The following is a 20,608-nucleotide window of genomic DNA, read 5'->3' on the forward strand; positions in this document are numbered from 1 at the left end:
GATGGTGCTTTACGTTAATACCAATAATCTAGAATCTATTTTCTACAACCTTCTTTTTACAGTACCCATATACCAGACCAGAAGCATAACATTACTCAGTGCCACACAGAAGAGATTAGAGAGCTGGTGTTTAATATGCAGCAGACTGTCTGATTAGGCCGTTTGGTATTCTGTCCGGCCTCGGGACACAGCAGAGACCAGATGCCCTCCTGCTGCCCTTCAGTTTAACATCACGCCTCCGTTCACTGTGTATTTGTTTATGACAGACTGCAGCATCAGAGAGTTCAAGGAGGAAGAGACATCCATCAAACAGAGTTAATGCATCTGTATGGAGAGGCTGTAGTGAAGGAAGCAGCGGAGCAAGTTCTCAACTATGTCTTAGAACAAAAATGTTCTGACAGGAATTTTTATATTTACAGGTCATCCAAATGATTCTAGTGAATGTGTATACAGTTTAAAAACACAGTGGAGCAGGTCCTGTATTACCATGTGACATTGCAAGGTGGAACAGTGTTTACAGTTCGAGAAAAAAACTCAGTTTAAATGTGCAGGATTTGGTTGTTAAATGTGTGAATGAAATAAAAAACAACTCCAGGTAGGTTTTTGATGGAGGAAACAACATTAATAACATAGATCAGAAAATAGTGCAATAGGCCCTTTAAAGGTCCTGTATTACGCAAAAATAACTTTGTTTTTGCAATTACAAACACATTTGAAAGTAGATTTCTCATCATTTCACATTCCAAAAGATTAACATTCCAGTGAACAACTTGATAACCCCAACCCAGCATGGTGTGATATGGGATTCTAATGCAGAGCCAAAGGGTGGACTCAGATTGGTGCTGTGAATAATAGATGGAGAGAGGGGTGAGTGAGTAACAGATCAGTCCCTGTGAGCCCGCCACACTTCCTCATTCAGCTCCATGATAGGCCTGGCCCATTCACATACACTCCTCAGACATTGCATCACAGCTGGAAGGCTTTATGAATGTAACTCGTGAAATTGAAAAAAATACAGTACTTTCTTTATATAGTCTAAAACAACTTTATGTTGACTGCAATGAAAGTCTTTCTATGGGTTTCACATTGATAATAAATGATAGGACAGTTGCCACAGTAAATAACAATTTAAAGCCAAATATTATGTCATTTGAAAAGGAAAATGTCCTCAAAATGCTGCATATAATAGGAAGCTGAACACTGTGAATGTATTTTGGTTCATTGTTCTTTCTGATTCTGATTATACAATTTCAGAAGAATCTCAGATTCTAAGAGGCCAGGCCAGATTTTGAGAATACCAGGTGTCAGAGTGGGGCAGTTTGGCTCCCATGCAAACTATTATTGTGTCCTTAGACAAGACACTTCACCCACATAGTTTGGTATGATGTAAGTGATGTGTGAGTGCTGATGTTGGTCAGAGGGTCTCATGGTCTGATGGGGTGGCTCTCTTTTGTCACTCTGCCCCAGGGCAGCTGTGGCTACATCAGTAGCTTATCACTACTCAGTGTGGAGTGAAAATGTATAAATTTGTGAAGTGACATTGAGCATCTAAGCGCTATATAAGACTAATTATGATTATTAAGACGTTTGACATTGCTATGAAATTTGTTAAATTATTCTAAATATATGTTTTGTTATATGTTTTTTTTTGTTTGTTTGTTTGTTGTCTTCTTTTGACAGTTTTTAGGCTGCTTTCTTGTTCTTTTTTGGAACCATCTACTTGACCCAGTTGTATGTCAATTATGAGGACTAAAAACCAATGTAGATGAAGTGGATCATCTTTAATTTTAACTATACTATCCAAACATTGTCACAACCCCAGTATAAGCTGCCCTTGTCTTGTCCCCATGCTGTGAGAATATTTGTACACACGGTGGCGCTCTCTTCAACTCTGACTGCATGTTCTTGGATGACATTCACTGCAGCCTGGTTGAGAGCTCTATGTTGTTAAATATAACTGTAGGCTCTCTCTAGGAGTGGTTTGAAGTGCACACATCAGCATTGACTGTACGTGACCCACTTCTCATTTTGAACACTGGAGTCTGGAGCACAGGAAATGATGGTTGGATGCATGACAAGCCTAAGGACAAGAATTATAGAGGATAAGATAAGAACAGTCATATGTGATGTCCTTTGATCAAGATTAGGTTTTCCATTTATTACTTTTTTATTGTTTAGCAGAATGATAAAACATGCATCTCCAGAATGGTGTAAATAGTGTTTTTCTCCATACAAAGATGCACTGTGTAACTTCTGTAGTGGGGAGTCTCCTGATTGTCTCCATGAAGATATTATTTTGTTGCCAGTTGCCCACAATGTGACATCTCTATCTTATTCACGTCAATTTTCTTGCTAAGAACATACCTTTTTCAGCAGGGATGTTTCTCCACAGATTTGACCTGTAACTTGGCCTTGTGTTGCTTGTCTTCATGGACATAGATACGCCATACGCCAAGCAAAGCAATAACATCTCCAGGGAGACAACAGAACATGCATCATCCAGTTAAGGTACTTCTGACCAATCATAACTCAGATGTGGATGTGGGTCCTTGGATGCAGCACTGTGGCGCCCATTGCTCCTGACAGTTTGTCTCATGGGACCTTGAAGGACAGGTCAAATGCAGAGGACAGATTTCCCTACTGGGACAATAAGCTGTACCTCATAAGGTAGCAGGTAAACATGGTAAGCACGCAGTATAAAGGTTTCTGGTTCAATTACCAGAGTGTGAGAAAGCTAGCAGACATGAAGAATTGTCTTAATAAACTTTAATTACATTCTGAATTATAATAATGATATGTCATTCCAGGGTGTAAGTAGCTCCCTTTTTTTTTTTTTTTCCATTTCCACTAAAAAGCCCCAATCAATAGGATTACTTTCCAAAACTGTCTCCAATTGCCGTTCATGATCCTGCATTCAAATTTCCCATGCTTTATGTAGCAAAATCCCAAATTATGGACCAAGTCTAGAGAAGGCGTTTCAAGTAGAACAAAGCGGAGTCGGACACAGAAATATCTTCCGTTTGTTTGAAGTGTCTTGGATTGTGAAAACAGCTCATAAGTGGAACCACATTTGGAGTCGCGGGTGGAGCTAGCGTGCACGACACATCACTAGCATAAACAAAAAAAGAACAGCTCTCCTGGTCCATTTCCCTGGACATTCTTGGCTGCCTTTGCATGACCCTCCCTGCTCCACTGTCAACAAAGGACACGTATTAGTTTTCCATGACGCTTTTAGTAAGGAGGGGAAGTGAAATTGAAGGATTTGCTGACGTCTACCACATGAAAACTAATGAATGAAGTTGGGGTCAAGATTTTAAAAGAAGATCTTGACCACCAAAAACCTAGGCCAGACCAAAACTAAACCAAGATTAAACTACAGCTAGAACTGGAAATACAATTAAATCAGGATTATTTTAACACAATCACATATTAAATCACAATCACTAAATATTCTGAGAATACCTGAATGACTAAAAGCTGAATTTAACCAAGACTAACCCTGGACTAAATTTGGGCGAAATCAGGATTAAGCTTGGATTTATTATTTAAAAAGACTGCAGTTCAATTCTCAAGGATTGTGTTATAACAGGTCTAGAATTAGTCTAAATCAAGGGCCAAACTGCATATACCAGGATTAAAACAGAACTAAACAAGAACCAGGACTAAGCAAGGACTAAACTTTGGATCAATTTTGACTGAACAGTAGGAATAAACCAGAATTAAACTATAGGTCTTAATCAAAACATTAATAAAATCTTAAACATTTGTAGTGAAATTACACTCAAGTAGTTCCGAGGTTCTACAGTAAATCTGTGTACCACCATTTAGAACCTTTCTTAGTTCTGCTCGATTTACATAGAGAACATTGAAAGTGATGACTAACCCACAGAGCTGCTCCATAACTCAGCAGAGAGAGTGCTGATGTCAGATGGGAGAGCTTCAGATGTGACTAGTTTAAGACTGGTGTTTGTTTAGTCTCCGTAAAGACACACACACACAGAGGAAGCACACTCCACACAGCCGCCATCTTGAATCAATTATTTTTGTTTGGGTCAGATTCTAGCAGGTTTCCAAAGAGCCCACTGACCCTGTTCCCTGGAATGACCCAACAAACTACATTTTGATCATTTTATATTATCATGGTTTTGGGAGAAATTGGAGAACTTGTGAGGTAAAACTAACGTTACGTAGCAAGATGAATTTTTGCGATACTGGGAGTTCACAAACACACAAGAATCCAGTGATACAATACCGTTTATTTCTCTGTAATGGTACTATAGGAGAATGTGAGTGAAGCTATGAGTTCAAAGTCAGGTGCAGAGCCTTTAAGTGAAAAATTCCGATGTTAAATAGAAACACCTGCATGAATACAATGGCTGTGATTTTAACAGTCCCTTCCCACCACCAAACTTCTCACCTTATAAAACCACACCTAATCCAGGAACAGACTTCCCCAGAGCAGATACCACTCCTCCACACGCCCTCTGTACGTGTGTGTGTGTGTGTGTGTGAGTGTGTGAGTGTGCGAGAGAGAGGGTCAGTGTGAGGTGAGCGCATACAGGGAACTTAAGGTGCACCAGCCGTGAAACAAGTCACTAAACCCACAGCTGTCCAGTCATGGTTTAGTTACCCCTCCTTGCTCAATCTGCCAGGCTTTATATGCACCCAGTACAAAAATATACACTTGTAGTTTTTAGGGTGTCTTATATAACTTTTCTGGTGGAGGGTCTGCATATGTTTGTCTCCATGGCATTTATTCAGTTACTGGTGTTTTTACTGCCTTGCCTCTCACTGGGAGTGGGGTAGCTTCTCTTCACAGATCTGACTGGTAATGTGGCTTTGTGGTGGCACCTGCTTGCATGTGCATGGAGACAGGCAGGCATATATGCTCACATGATGTCAATGTAAAGAACTTATCTCAAGAGCTCAAAGCACCAATTACTAACTATTCTTCTTTTACCTTTTCCATGTTTTTAAAGTCCATATAAGTCAATATAAAGTCCAAGTTTTCATTTTACTGTTCAAATGGTCTTCACTATCCTACACTATAATAGCCTTAATTAAACTGCTTCTCTCCAGCATTTGTCCTCTTACCCTCCTGGAACTACCCTCTTGGAACCCAACTGCGCTGCATTTTTCTGTGTGTTCACCTAGCTTGGCCTTTGCATCTTTTCCACAGGGTTCTATTGATAGTAAATCGTGGAAGCTACAAATAAAATGAGCTATAGTGGTCCAAGGGAGGAGCGCATAGCACATGTATTTAAGCCAAAAGGATAGAGTCATCTGGACATGTTTAAGTTGGACAGGCCAGTTTCCGGTGTCTGGAACAGGCCAAATATATCCGCAGTGAGAATCATTCAAGGAACAACTGAGAAAGAGGCAAAGCTAGCATTTTCACAAACTAAATATGTACCTTGATAACAAGTTAGAAGTGGGTAGTACTCAGTTACATGTACTCAGATACATTTACTTAAGAATTTTTGAAAGAAATTGTACTTTTCAGAGAACTTTTCTAGCAGCATACGTTTACTTTTACTTAAGTAGTATCAGTAAAAGTATCAGTACAAAGTTTTGGTTACTCTTCCCACAGAGTAAGTCTACAAGATGAGACGAAAGCTTTACACTGACACTGAACATTTGTGTTTTTTCACCGCTCCTTCAGATATAATGCTGTTTTTCACATTTTTGAGATTTTGTGCACTATTAAACTTTTGTCCTCCCAATTACATTCAGTTTAAATTATAAATCAGATGTTAGGTCCAGACAAATACTATTACTTGAGTTGTAGTTTTCTCAAATACTTTTTTACTGTTAGTTGAGTAATTTCTTGGACTGCTACTTTGTACTTCTACTTAAGTCATATTATTTTGAAGCAATGCTATTACTTGAGTACAATTTTTGGCTACTCTGCCCACCTTTGGTTAAAGTACTGTAATGTTTTCTATATTGCTTGATGTCATAAACTGGGGTGTGCCAAATGAATGGTTCCAATTATAATTTGCTTTGCTTGCCATATTACTGATGCAGTAAAAGTTTGTTAATTTACCCCAGCTGGTAATTGAAAATAAACAGTGCCGCACTTGGATATACTGGTGTAAGCATAAGGAAGGGCATCTCGGCTAAAATGAGTACCAAACGTATAAAGTTCTAGCATCAATGTATTGCAGTAGTTATATTGCAAAGTGACTAGAGGGGTTTTCAGTTGGAATTCAGCCTCAGTGTATTATGTTGTGCTTCTAGGCAAGAAACTTCACATCTGTTACTTTAGGTGCATTAATATGCTTGCAAAACATAGGCCATAAGAATTTGAATTTGTTCCTAAAATAATCAGTAGACCAAGATAAATGCTGGCGAGAGTGATGACAATAGCAACAATAATACTAGTATTTTTGGTAGTTCTTATCCAGAATTTTTAAAAAGTGTGTCCTGTGGTGCCGCTAGACAAGACACTCCACCCTCATCACCCACTTCACTTCATGCTTGATTGTGAAAATAACCATGCCATTGGGAGTGGTTAGACGGGAAAAATAAAATTTGAAAAAAAAAAAACTTCTCTACCTCTTCTCTCCCCTATGTTGGCTAAGTTAGAGTTAGAAGCCTCAAAAACTACATCATCAGCTCACGTCCCCTTTAAGATTTCAAACCATAACAGTCCCACACTAGCTTGCCGTTGCAGACACCTCATGTTGTTTGAAATAACACTCTCTCTCTCCTCAGTCATGATTCACTCAGGCTGGGGTTAGGCTCTGCTCTGTGCTATGAGCCTGAGTCAGCCCAGCCTCACTTCCTGTCTGTTCTCTGCACATCCAAACTCTGCGTCCTGTCCCACTGCAACGGTCAGTCTGGAATGAGACACATTTTGTCCTAAAATGGGCTCCTGTCTTCAACTTCTCAACTGGAGCTTGGCCAGAACTACAGCTGTTAACGGACATGTTAAACAGGACTGAAATGGATAAAAAAAACATACTTACTTACTAACCTGAAAGGAAGCTGTGTATAGGATAAAACAAATAGCATGCTAACAGCACACTTTCTGATTCTTCTCAGACATTGAAAGACTAATCTGGAGAAGAGTGATCCTGCCTTAATTTAAATGTTTTGCTGTAGGGCACAACAATATCTCTTGTGTGTTTTAAGGGTACACTATGTAACTTTTGAAGGAAGGTGTGCCACCTGCTTGTCACCATGGCAATGTAATACTTTGCCTGGAATGTTAAATATGGCATTAAAACTCTCCATGAAAACAAGCATGTGATGCTACCAGGCCAAGTTACAGGTCAGATCTGTGGAAAGGCATCCCCAATATAAAACCTGTTCTGACATAAAGTGGATTTAATGCCATGCTGTGGGATATTGGAAGCAATAACATTTCTCAGAAGAAATGCTGACCTTCCACCAGAAAAGTTACATAATGTACCCTTACAGTCCATACACTTTAATACATTTCAAATGTGGCATATTGGTCAGTGCTGTTGCCTTATAGTAAAAAGATCCTGGGTTCAGTTCCTGGAGTATGTGGAAAATATGTTGAAGGACTTTACTTTGCAAAGTTTGGTCACAGATGAATCTTCCTGACTTCAGATGGGTGTGACTGACAGGTGGATTAGCCAATCTGGGACACATATGGTCTGTACAAATCAAAACAAACATGGATGTTTATGAGGAAAAAAGAAAGGAAAAAATATCACAAGGGACCAAAAAAATTGTGTATTTCTTGAATTTCTTACAATTTATTGTACAACACGATACAATTTCCTAAAATGGCAATTGCTAGTTCTAAAAGCTAAACTAACTAAACCTAAAATTCTATGCAAAAGTGACAAAACAATCTTGATAAAGCATAAATATTTAGTGGTAGGAAGAGTGAAGGAGCTTAGCCAAACTGTCAATAAGACTTCCTTTTTAATAAGGAAGGTGAGAGCGGGGTTGGTTTTATTACCCTATTACAAAGCGGACAAAAGCTAATGTTATGAAAACACAGGAGCAGAGGGGAGACATTGTAGGCTCGTAAAATGGAGTATATTTTGTCAGTTGGCACAAATGTTTAAAACATTTCATTAAAACAAAACATAAGAATCAAGGTGTTTATAGCTCACATCATGTGGGCAGATTAAAAATGGTACAGCTTTCACGGTGGAGTTTGCGTGTTCTTCCTTTGTGATTTTGGGTGGTCATCTCAGACCCATGAACTCAAAAGAAGTACAGGAGGCTAATTCTCCATCCAGGTACTCCCAAGCTTAAAGCTTTCTGGTTTAAAGGTTCTGTTCCTGAAATGAAAAACAGAATTAGTTCAGTTTGCAGTGGTCCAAAGGTATGCCTCCTTACTTTATGCAGTTCTGGGCATCATAATTATTCACCACAGTGGTTTATAAACACTTTTCACAAGGCTTTTCAGAGGCCAGAGGGTAGTTTTGCCATCACAGTCATTCTAATTAACAATAACTAGCATGCTAACAATGCACTTCTTGATTCTTAGGAAGTAAAATGCTTTATAATTAGATGCAAACTATACACAGTGGTCTCATTTTGACCCTAAGAGCTGCTTTTACAATATATATGAACTGGGCAAGACACATTTTGCTCAACTACATGGACGATGTGTACAGCCCCTTTAAGATCAGGAGAAAAGTCTTCATCAAGCAAGCAATGATGCTGAAGGACACGACAAATGAAATTTCAGTAGTTGGTATATAAACTTTTTTTGGATAAGTAATATATGGCATACTAAACCACTTTTTTAAAAATATAATTTTATGTTTTTCAAAATGTTTAAAGGCAAGAATGTTTACATATGCCACACCTCAGCTTATGACAGATGGAGCTCATTCAAAAAGCCAAGCCTGGATTGACTTTTCCCCAGTAATGACAGCGGCCATGTTTGTTTACACAGATCGTCATGGAAATCCCACATAATACTCTCTTTCCCTTTAAGATTTAGATAAGCGCATTCTGTATTTTTGAATATTAGTTTTTATCCATTTATTATTGCAGACATCCCAGTCTCTGATGTCATGCAAGCCTTTTTGAGGAGACATGGAAGCTATTTCATGACTGTATTTAAGCAATAGGCATATAAATATAAGGAACAGAACTAACAAGAAATATGAAATATAAAGCCACAGTATGTAACTTTTGAGCTAAAAAACAGCAAATACCATGTTTTTCCCTTTTAATTTTGGTTGTTTATTGCTCTGAAAAGCATCTTTAATCGAAGTGGGCTTGAATCTCTGCAAACCTGACTCTACTTGGCCTGGATTATTGGCAATGGCAATGCTGTTCCTTTGGCTATAATATTCCACATTATGGCGTAAAATTTATGTATCTCTATGGAGAAGGTTCTGAAATATGGACTTAACTTGTGTCAAAAAATCTGGTTCAGTATTGAATCCACTTTTACACCTATTTTGGTCTTGGGCATGGCTTAATCCTGGTTTACTTTTATAGTTTAATTTATTTTAAATTATAAGCCTATGTTTGATCACAACATCTCCATTCACAGTAATAACCCATTGTAGGCAGTGTGGGGAATCTTGTAACCTTACGTTCGCCCTACAACCATTACGCATAATTTACTATAACAAGACTACAATTTATTTTTATATTGTGCAACATTAGTGGGCTATTTTACCCGTGCACTCGTTGAAATAGGTCTGTAATTTCTCATGATGGCTACTGCAGAAAAAAAATCCCCTCCTCTCCTCTCCTCTCCTCCTCTCCCGTGTCCCTGCCCCCACAACTCGCCTCCATTATTGCCCGTGTTTTCTAAAGCGAACTCCGGTGACAGCCAAGAAACATAGCCCCCGAGTGTGCGAGGCAGGGCATGCGAGGATTGCACTACTCATTCTGCAACAGCCCGCTCCCCTAGCTAGCCGCGTACCCCCCCTGCTTTACGCTCGATGGTACGGTCCCTCCCTCTAGCTGCGTCCGTGCGCCAGCCTCCCTCACCGGGTTAGAGGCACTGGCGGTCCCCGGGAGAAGGAAGCGCTCGCTCGGCTTTGGAGAGGAGGAGAAGGGGGGTGATGAGAGCGAGTGGAGCGAGTGGGCGTAAAGGCAAAACACTCCTCCTTCCAGTCGGCGGTGTTCTCTCTCTCTGGCAGTCCCGGTTTTACGCTAGCTTTTTTGGGGGACACGAGATAGAGAGCTTCGTTGGATTGAGATTGGATGTACAGCGCGCCACGGCTACAACTATTACCGCTAACTAATGCCAAATAACATGGATGCTTGCGTTTATGTTGCTGCGCCTGGAAGATTGGCGGTTTCCCACGGATTTTTGCCATTGTGGAATTTATTATAAGCCTATTTTGGTTCGTGACGTGACGCGTAAATCTGCAAGGTAAACGTGGATAACGAACACACGCTATCTTACACGTTTTTCCTCTATTTTGTTGCTACTTTGCATCGCATTCTCAGCTCCATTGCTTCTTCTTTACAGTAGGATCTTGTTACATTCTTCCTCTAGCTATCCCTCTGTCTTTTAATCCCCCGCTGCCGCTGAGCAAGGCACCAGGCAGGATGTGGGTTATATTGCCGGCGTTATTCAAGCCTGACAAGTAATGTGCGTGATATGTGAGGACTGGCGGTCGGTTTCCTGTGTGAATCATGTTGTAGGCTTCAGTCCGGGATGATGCAGCAAAACACATGTGCTCCACTCAGTCCTGTATCCACGCTGGAGAGGGTAGGGTGGGTGAAGGAGATCCTATGGTTTGATTTTTGGAATGAAATCCAGATGTTGGTATCTGGTTTAGTTCTGGTTTAATCTGGGTATGAGAATTCTATGGATAAAGTACCGATGGTTTTGTCCAGGTTTGGGGTTAGACCTGTTATAGTCCTTGTCTGATCTAGTCTTTGTTTAGTCCTCGCTTAGTCCATCTCCTGCAGCTCAGGTGTAATAGCATACTGGTTTGAAGGTGCACTAAGTAAGTTTTATAATATAGTGTCTGCCACCTGCTTGTCTCCATGAAGATTGCTTTCCTTGGAATGTTCTGTAGTATGACTTTAAAGTCATTTATCTCCTTGGAGACAAGTGGAGACCACATTACCAGGTGAGGTTACAGGTCTGATCTCTGGAGAGGTGAACCCCGCTTATAGTTAATGAATGATCAATGACAGCAAGCAGTTGGCAACTTGGTGTACTCTTCAACAGAAAAATTACATTGTGCAGCTTTAATCGGAGTAAAATAGCTTACTGACTATGTTCTGGTTTAGTCACAGTTTCAACTAACAGCTATAACTAATAGGCTAATGGATCATGTCATAGTGACCTGGATCATGTCATAGTGACCTGATTTAAGTCCAATATTTAGCCAATCTTTAGAAATGGTTTATACCAGTTTTGGCCCCTCCTTTATTTATTCTTTCTTTATCCCTGCTTTATTCCCGTACTGCTTCACTATGGTAACAATACTGCACACTAGGCAAATTCAAAAGAAAAAAAGTGACAGTGACAGCCCTGATCGAAGCCTTGAGTCATGATATAGATGAAAATGTGAGAATACACCTTTATAACTACTGAAAAACCTTACTACTGCTGGCTTGTTTAAGGTTAAGGTACAGTGTTTGAGGTTCATATGTTAATTAGATCAAACATATTTTTAATTTCATATATTGCTTGTGACATGGATTCAACATCAGCAATGCATTTCTGTATAAACATTTCAGCTGCAAAAGTTTGTATAATTTGAACCCTGCTCTAGTAATGATCCCCTATGCTCCCATCTTTTGTCATTTGTTTTGTTTGTCTCACCTGTGTTATTACAGTATTGACGTACTTTGCTTGCAAGGACACTGCAGATGTTTATTGTTTTAAAATGTATAAATTGTCCTTTATGAACGTATATAAGCCATTATTAAAGTTTTCATATTTAGCTTTGGATAGTAGAAAAGAAAGGGCTGAAAGGTGGACACAGTATATGAAACTCAGACTACCATTCAGATGTCATTTTCAATTATTTCAGTTCAGGGTGTTAACCTTGTGGTTCTCTGTTGCCCTCCTTTTGAGTACTTTTCTATAACTGCAATGTCAGCCCTCTACAATACTGTAAGAGCCAGTAGCGTTGTCACAATAGTAAGCAGAATTATAATAAAAAAGCAGTCTTTCTTTAGAAAATAGAATGTGATTTTTGACATCATAGTACTTTCTTTTATATTACCATGTGGTCTTATATCTGTGTAATACCTCATTCGTCCAGGTAGTTTGTGGTCCATAGTGGTTCATGGGCGTATACTACAGTAAACTTATATCTATATATCTTATATCGGTCTTATACTTGTTCTGATACTGCTCAATATCATTCTAAAACCATTCAGGAAAGGTTCACTTCTATTCTATGAAGGTAACTTTTTTAGTATCAGTACTTGCTCAACTTAATATTTAGTTTCGATACTAGTTTGAGCATCGATTAGTATCTCATTTTCCACACCGTAGTAGCCCGTATAACATTCACGAACAAAATAAATACGGTAGTTACAAAATGTACAATCTCTATTTTTGTCATCCCATTCTAATGTCCCCAACAGTTATTAATAGTGACTTTATTACATCTGGTTTCCCGGTCGGTTGCAGCTCCGAGGTTTGTGCCCAAACCACACTATTTGAACTCAAAAATAAGCGTGTGGATGTGTCTGCCAGACTGCGCTTCTGAAATAGGCTTCCAGGCATGGATTTGTTACCATGACATTAAGAAACGCCATGTACCCTGTGGCTGAAAACTGATGTGTGTGTTTACTTGCCACTGTCCCTTCTTATAGTATAGTTTGTACTGAGAAGGTGGCAGGTTCCATTCCTGGAATGTGTGGGGATTTGAATTTGCATGTTCTCTCTGTGTGGTTTTAGGGTAGCATGGTATGAAAATGGAATTGAAGGCTGCAGTTATTTAGATTATGTCCTCCACAAAGAACTAAATATCTTGTCTTTCTATTGAAAATCTTTATACCTATAGTTTAGATCACTATAAACATGTTCTGAAGTACATGGGATTCTTGTATTTCTTTATCAGTTCATATTTCAGTCTTTCAGTCCATACATATACACAGAGAAAGTTGGCTGGCTATGATCTTCTGACTCAAGATTTGATGGAGTTTTGACAGGTTGCACAGTGGCATTGAAGAGTGGGTCAAATGCAGTATTATAATGTAGATTTTGTTCAAATAGAATCCCATATTGCAAACTAGTTATAGCTTGGTAGAAGACCCTGGTTTGTTGGTAGTTTGTCCTCATATATAGCAACATAACAAGTCAATTGTGTGTATGTGTATATGTATCGGTTGGTTACGATACGACAAGATTAATGACAATTGAAAAACATTGAATGGTTTTATTGAGAGCTGGCTTTATTGAACAGATTAGCATAAAAGTCTGGGGGTATTGTCTCGCATGTACGTGGAAATGCATTAGTTCCTTGTTATAGAGATAGTTGTCCATGCAAAGTTCACATTTTTAAACTCATTCAGGAGCATTAACATTTGAGAGAAGGAATATGAGCTAATACAATAATCCCCTGCATTTCAGAATATGCTTGTAGAGGTCTAAACTACAGGGTAACGGTTTTACTCAGAATAAGACGAGATATTGTGGCGATTGCAGAGAAAATAATGCTACTTAAATCATGTGATTTGCAAATTGAGTTTTGATTTGATTGTGCAGCCATATTTCTGAGTCATATAAAAGTACATGGAAAAGTGTTTGTCCTCTGAGACGAAAGTTGGCAGTTCGAATCCTGCCCTTGACAAGAGTTGAGCAGTCAGATCCACTGGCGCAAGTGTGTGCCAGTGGATCTGGCACTAATGTATGAATGTGTGTATGAATGGGTGAGTGGTTCCTTGATTTAAAGCGCTTTGAGTGCCTTGAAGGTGGAAAAGTGCTATATAAAAATGTGAAAATTTACTATTTACATTTACCCCACAGAACTCCCTGTATCTTGCAAATAAGAGTGTGTAGCCAAGATTATGATTGAAGTGCAATTTTCTTACTTCACTGGCAAATATTTCTGCTTAAAATAGTCTAAATAATGTAGCTAAAAATACCTTAAACATTCATATAACCCAAGTCTAAAGATATCTAATCCTGCAGTGTTCCAAAAGTATCCTTAGCCATTGGAAACATCTCTCCTACTTGTTGCTTGCACAGGTGTGGTGAATGTAGACCACCAAACCACAGGAGATCAGTGCGTGGGCGGCTACAGAGCTACCCTTTAATAAAGGGCCTCCAAACCACATGCACATGCTGGCTACAACCATGATGCTAGCTCCCCCTTTTCCATCTCCACAGCCCCACGTTAAAAATCCCACCCTGCCCTGACACCTGAACGCAACTTGGCGAGAGTGATGAGAAAGCCCGGCTAAGTTTCACCTCGGCTAACACGCCCTTACCAGATTGCAGCAGCCTGAGGAGGCCAATTTGACAATTTGATATGTAAGCTGAGAGTTGTGTGTTTGGTTTGCTTGGTGACCACTTTGTTTTCAAATTCTGTGCCAAAATAACTTGGATTGTCAGTTGTCACCATTAAATAGAAATGGTAAGCTAAATTTTGTCCCAGCATTTTCACTATAATTTGGGGTGGGCAGTATGCAAAAAAAACAAAACAAAACAAAAAAAACTGTACTGTTGTTAAAAGATAACTGTAGCTATTTGAGTTCACACTTCACTGTGATTGGTTAAATCCTCCTGTCATTCACTAAGAGTATGACGAGGGATGATCTATAGGAGGAGTGGGTGGAGAAATGTGTGTTTTAAGTATTGGACTGCATGTATGAAGGACAGTGGATCGTGATTTAATTTCAAAATAGCACCAATAGACCACAGTTTGAATGTTATTACTATATAGCCCAGTGACCCTGCCATAACTTTAGTCTAAGAATTCTGTTTAGTTTTTGGATAGTTTTCAGTTGTCAAATTGTTTCTAATAAAGTTGATTTACTAAATATAACAGTACATAAAAAACTTGTTTTAAAGAATTCAGTATTTCATCACATTGCCCTGCGTCATGGACCTTCTCCAATGTATATATACTGGTGTTGTCACAATACTAAAATTTCAAACTCGATTTCAACACTAAGGAATTTACACAGTACTCAATACCAATTATGATACCACAATGATAAAAAAAAAATAAAACATACTTCTTTTTAGTAATATAACATAATTTTCATATCCAAACTTATAGCACTTTCTTTATCTGAGCATTAGGTCTTGTATTTGTTCTGATGACACTAAGATCTAGTTTTGATACTAGTTTTAGGATGAATTAGTGTATTAAGTAAATTTTGCTTAGCGGTTTTGTACAAATACATTGGTTAAAGATCTAATATAATGTATCTTCCATCTGTGTATGTAGAAGTATTATTAGTAAAAAGTTAAAGATGTGTTTCGGATGCTGCCCTTCCTCAGTGCTGAGTCTTGGATGCGTTTTCCTTTCTTGCAGATGTGAGGAAGTGAGGGAAGGCCCACAGCAGCTCCTTAGGGTCCACGCTTCCTGTTTCTAATGCACAGAAAAGCACCTGTTAACCAATGTAAACAACATGCAGGGAAGGAATGTGTACTGTCTGAAGTACTTTATGATATGATGTTAAATTGTGATTTAAATAGAGGAGGCAATATTGCAGTGCCCATATTTCATTTGATGGCTTTAGTAGGTTAATATTTTCTGAGTAAATATTAGCTTTATGTGTCCCCAACCTTCACTGGCACAATCACAGTTTTATACAGATAAAATGGGAGTTTTGCTCAATGACACATTGATTGGACTAGGAACCAGAGTTGTAAAAAGTATTGAAAATCAAATACTAATCAATACTAAAACCAGTATTGAAACTAGATATTCATTTGAGCTGGTATCGATACTAAAAAGTCACATTCACTGGACAGAAATTAGCCTTTCCTGAATAGCTTTAGAATGATCTTGAGCTGTATCATAGCAAGTATAAGAGCACATAGACTTAGTATACACCTTTGGACCACTATGGAACCTACCTGGACGAGTGAGGGATTACACAGACATAAGGCCACGTCGTAATATAAAGAAAGCACTGCAATTTAATGTTCACATTATGTTGTCTAAATAAAGAGTGTTTCTTTTTTTTTTATTATGATAGTGGTAATGGAATCAGTTGAAAATGAGAGTTAATTGTTACTGACTCTATGCCTTAGTATCAAAATCGAGACAACTCTCCTAGCAACTTTTGGATCAACAGCTCGTTAGCATTGTGAAAAAATATTCCCAGATACTAATCAATACTAAAAGAAGTATTCAAACTAAGAGTAGTTTTAGAATTATCATGGTCTATAGCAGAACAGCTATAAGATCACTAACATTAAGCAAACCACAATTATTTTGAGTAGACAATACATTATAAAAGATTGGTTTTATTATTGTAGTCAAACATTTTCTTTGAAATTGAAATCAAGTTGGAAAATTTAAAATCACAACACTAGCCTATTCTGAGGTGTGTCACCATTGGGTTTTAAAAATATGTTTAAGTAAAATAAATACAAATATTTGAATGTTGTAATAACAAGACTTTTTATAGGTACTGCAGCACTAAAAATAACTGCTCTGACTTTGTGCCATATTGAAACATTAGACAACTACTCCCCCGATCCAGATGCTATGCAAATCGTTTTTATTACCCATCAACAAACTCAGTGGAGCTTTATTCTCATATCCTTATGTTATGACTGGTGTGTGCTCGAGCTCTGCACCTGCCTCTGTGTTTACGTCTGAGTTTGAGCGGTGTTTTGGGAGCTGTCCAGGCACTTTGTTATGTACTGTGCTATAGTCCTCTGTTTGAATGTGGATTTCCTGCTATGAAGAATGCTAGACACGACAAAGAGGTCTATTATTGTGTGGTGTCATTTTGTAAAGTTCCACTGACGAAACATTATGGAGCTCTTTGGTATCATAAGTAACTGAACATTGATTTTGTTTGGGCAGTTAGTATCTCTACTTGGAAAATTACACTTGAAAGTAGTCAAGTTTAATCGATCAGTTCACGCAAATCTGATTACCAAAGTTAATTTGAAAAATCCATTCATAAACTGACGCGTGTCCTCTGGTGTTTTGGTCTTAAGTTGTCTAATTATTTTAATTCTCTTTTTTTTTTTTCTTAATGGTTCCCAACCTGGGGATAGAGGTTCCCAGTGGATGTAGGAAAAAATTAATCAAGGCAATCTGTTGGCCTATCAAATTAATTTATCTAGGCCTGTGTCCTCAATATAAAATAAATGTTTATGATTTCGCAGGTAGCTTATATTCAGATTTTCAGGTCCACGAATGCCAATGGGTGTTATTATTGGTATTTGATCTGAAAAACGTTGAAGACCACTGCCAAAATAATCCAAGAATAGCGGAGAGTGGCAAAATGTATTGACTCACACATTTCACACATTTGTAAAGATCTAAAGAAAGTTTTATTACTTCACAGAGCCATTTTATAACTTACATAATTAGAGTCTTCCATAACTGCTAATTGTCACAGAGTTTCTATTTTATTTCTAATATTTTTGCCACCTGCTTACCCAACCATCTAAGGACTTATTTGGTTGTGTCCCTCAGGTATACAGTATGGGGCCATTTTTGTTTTCCCTGGTGGAATGCAAAGTCTCTGGGAGGCTCAGAATTTGCATGATGTTGTAATAATTTTGTTGAGCCAGCAAGTTTGTGTGATGTGATTGTGCAGAGGGCTGAAAGATATAACAAAAAAAAAATGATATTGGCTGATAACTGTTCAATTCAGTTTTGTCTTATTAAAAATGACAAAAATGCCTTTCAGTATAAATTCCCTGAACAGAGACAGAAAACACAAGGCGGACCTTTAGCATCACCTTTCAGATTTGTCTGTAGATCTCTCCATTAAAAAGACCCAGCCAAATTTTAAATTACTGACTCTTGATTTAAGGTGCACTGTGTAACTTTTTGGTTGGGGGTCCATCACATGCTTGTTTATATGAATATGTCATTTCTTTGCCTGGAATGTTCTACAGTATGACATTAAACAACTCTACCTTACATGTATTCAATTACAGGTGGTTGTATTGCTCAAAAATATCTAGTAAAACTAGGTATTCTGACTGTGAGCAATGTTGCCTCTCCAAAGATCTGACATGTAACTTGCTCTGGTTTGGTCTACATGAAGATAAAAAAGGTTTAATACCATACTGTGAAACTTCCCAGACAAAGCAATAACATCTCCGTGGAGAAAAAAACATTTGACATTCCACAATCTTTGTTGTGCTTCTTATGATTGTTTGATCGGAAAAATATATGTGGTGTAATAGTATAATGTTAACAAAATCTAACCTGTGCTATTCCATTGTGTTACAGATGACAGAGGGGCGGCGATGTCAAGTTCACCTTTTGGATGACAGAAAGCTAGAGCTACTTGTACAGGTAAGACATGGACCACCTTTATGTTTCTTTTTAAACAGGAGACAAATTGATAGACTATGGTGCCTAGATCGTGACAAAAATGCATGTCACTGGTGGTAAAGAGTAGGAGATGGACAGGCGGAGGAGGGCGATGGTTCTGATTCTGTGGTGGAGATGTAAATTAATGGAGCTGTACTTGCGGTAAGAAAGAGGAGAGAAAGAGATAATTTAAGTGCCTGAGAGGTGATTGGTTGAGAGGTCAAGGTATCTGGCTGTGATTGGGTAGTGATAAGAGCGGTCTTCCTGGTTGAACTTATGGCTCAATTCCATTCACATCATGACTCTTGTGGCTGCCTTAAGAGTACATTACTGCTGACCTGATGAAGCATGTCCAGGAGCAGTGACCATATACTCCTCCTCCCCCTCTCCTCCATCTCCTCACACTGTAGTAAAAAGCCTCACTGCACTGACTCTGCTCTGTTCTCCTTACATCCAAATACAGAGCTTGCATGTAATGATGTTCACAATAGAGTCCATATTACCTGGTGCGATTAAAACTAAAATTCCACAAAGGGTGTGTACTGATTTTGAGTGTTTGTTGTTTTGTTTTTTACATTGAAATCACTTTATGTATATTTATTCTGATGTATTATGCAAAATTAATTTCTACCATGTTGTTCCCTCATCAAAAACATGCCTGAATCCATCCATCCATGTTTGTATTTTAGCAATCTCTCCCGCGCACTAGTCAACCCCTCCTTGTGGTTAGCATTACTGTTCTGTCCAAAACTCAGCCCACAAGTGTACGTCATCTATGCTCCCACACAGCAATTTTCCTTAATTATACAAAAGTGTGATACAAAACAAAACACTACAACTTCACCAAACTTATGCAATGTGCTGTTGTTTCATTAGCGGATGCATGCTGATTTTGTTGTGATAGTGCTCTGAAGCATGGTGAGCAAATGGAGGGGAAACTCAGAGCTGTACCTTGTCACCTTGTTTTTGGTGAATATAACATTTTCAAAATAATAAAAGGTAACATGGTGATTTAATTATGTATGTCTTAACAACTGTTAACATGTAATACCGCCACTTTAACAAAATATTGCATTTAAGAATGTGTTGTCAGCTATATTATCGTGACACTTTTAATATTGCAAAGTGAAATCATAAGTCAAATAATATGACTTGTCACTAAAGTAATTCCCCTAAATGACAGGGGCCAAATGGGGGTGTGTGATCGGAGCATGTTGGACCTGTCTGCTGACTCCTGATTTCATTACCCTGTTACAACTCATCCTGTCCAACAAACTTTTCAATTTCAAAACTTAGTGACCTTCCACTACTCTTTTCTGTTATTACTTTTTACACACTGAAGAAGTTGTAGTTTTTAGTCTTTAGTCTTAAGGTTGTATACCACAGTTTTCACATAAAAGTCAAAAGTATTGAAAATTAGATAGTAATCAATACTAAAACTAGTACTGAAACTAGATATTCATTTGAGCACATATCGATACTAAAAAAGTCACATACACAGAACAGAAATGAACCTTTCCTGAACAGATTTAGAATGATCTTGAGATACAACAAATATCAGGGCACAGAGACTGGTGTATGTCCAATACACACTATGGAAACTTTCTGGATGACTGAGGGATTACTCAGATATAAGACCACATGGTAATATAAAAGAAGGTACTATGATTATTTAATGCTGAAAATCACATTCAGTGATTTAAAAAAGAGTGTTTTTTTTTATTATCATAGTAGTATCGTAATCTATATTGAGTATTGAGTATTCCTTAGTATTGAAATTGAGTTTGAAATTTTACAATTGTAGATGCTGTTATAATAATTGAATGTTAACATATCCCTCTGTCTTACTTTAGCCTTCTTTTACTCTAAGAGGGAGTTAATGGATGGATGTTAGGCCATATAACGTTACATAAATAGAACCTAAGCAAATGTTTATGGCTGCTATAACAGTAAAAATCAAATGACTCATCTCCTCTTTATTAATGCAGTCCTTTAGGCAGGTATATCAAGATATATTATGTTTTTATAGCCACTAAACTATATTACCAAGTGGGCTACTACTTTGCTAGACAGTCCTTGAGAAAAAAGAAGTTTATGTATACCAATCAAAAAAGACTAGCTTTGTATAGGAAATGAAATACTAATTGATACTTAAACTAGTATTGAAACTTGATGCTCATTTGAGAAAGTATCAACACTAAAAATAG

The 20,608-nt window shown here is 38.1% G+C and overlaps 1 protein-coding gene across 2 annotated transcripts in view; it reads left to right on the forward strand.

The window, feature by feature from the left end:
- frmd4a (FERM domain containing 4A) overlaps nt 1-20,608 on the forward strand; it is a 105,753-nt gene that overhangs the window by 35,807 nt on the left and 49,338 nt on the right. The window contains exons 1-2 of one of the 2 annotated variants that reach the window (XM_055155664.1): nt 9,962-10,333; nt 18,318-18,383. In XM_055155664.1, coding sequence (XP_055011639.1) covers nt 18,318-18,383 — 66 coding nt within the window. In that variant the 5' untranslated portion in view covers nt 9,962-10,333. Of the gene's footprint in view, nt 1-9,961; nt 10,334-18,317; nt 18,384-20,608 lie in introns of those variants that run through there. The other variant, XM_055155663.1, reaches the window with a different exon arrangement.

The sequence above is a fragment of the Boleophthalmus pectinirostris genome, unplaced genomic scaffold, assembly GCF_026225935.1.
Source record: "Boleophthalmus pectinirostris isolate CB_2022bp ecotype Guang Dong unplaced genomic scaffold, ASM2622593v1 HiC_scaffold_2, whole genome shotgun sequence".
NCBI classification, from domain to species: Eukaryota; Metazoa; Chordata; class Actinopteri; order Gobiiformes; family Gobiidae; genus Boleophthalmus; species Boleophthalmus pectinirostris.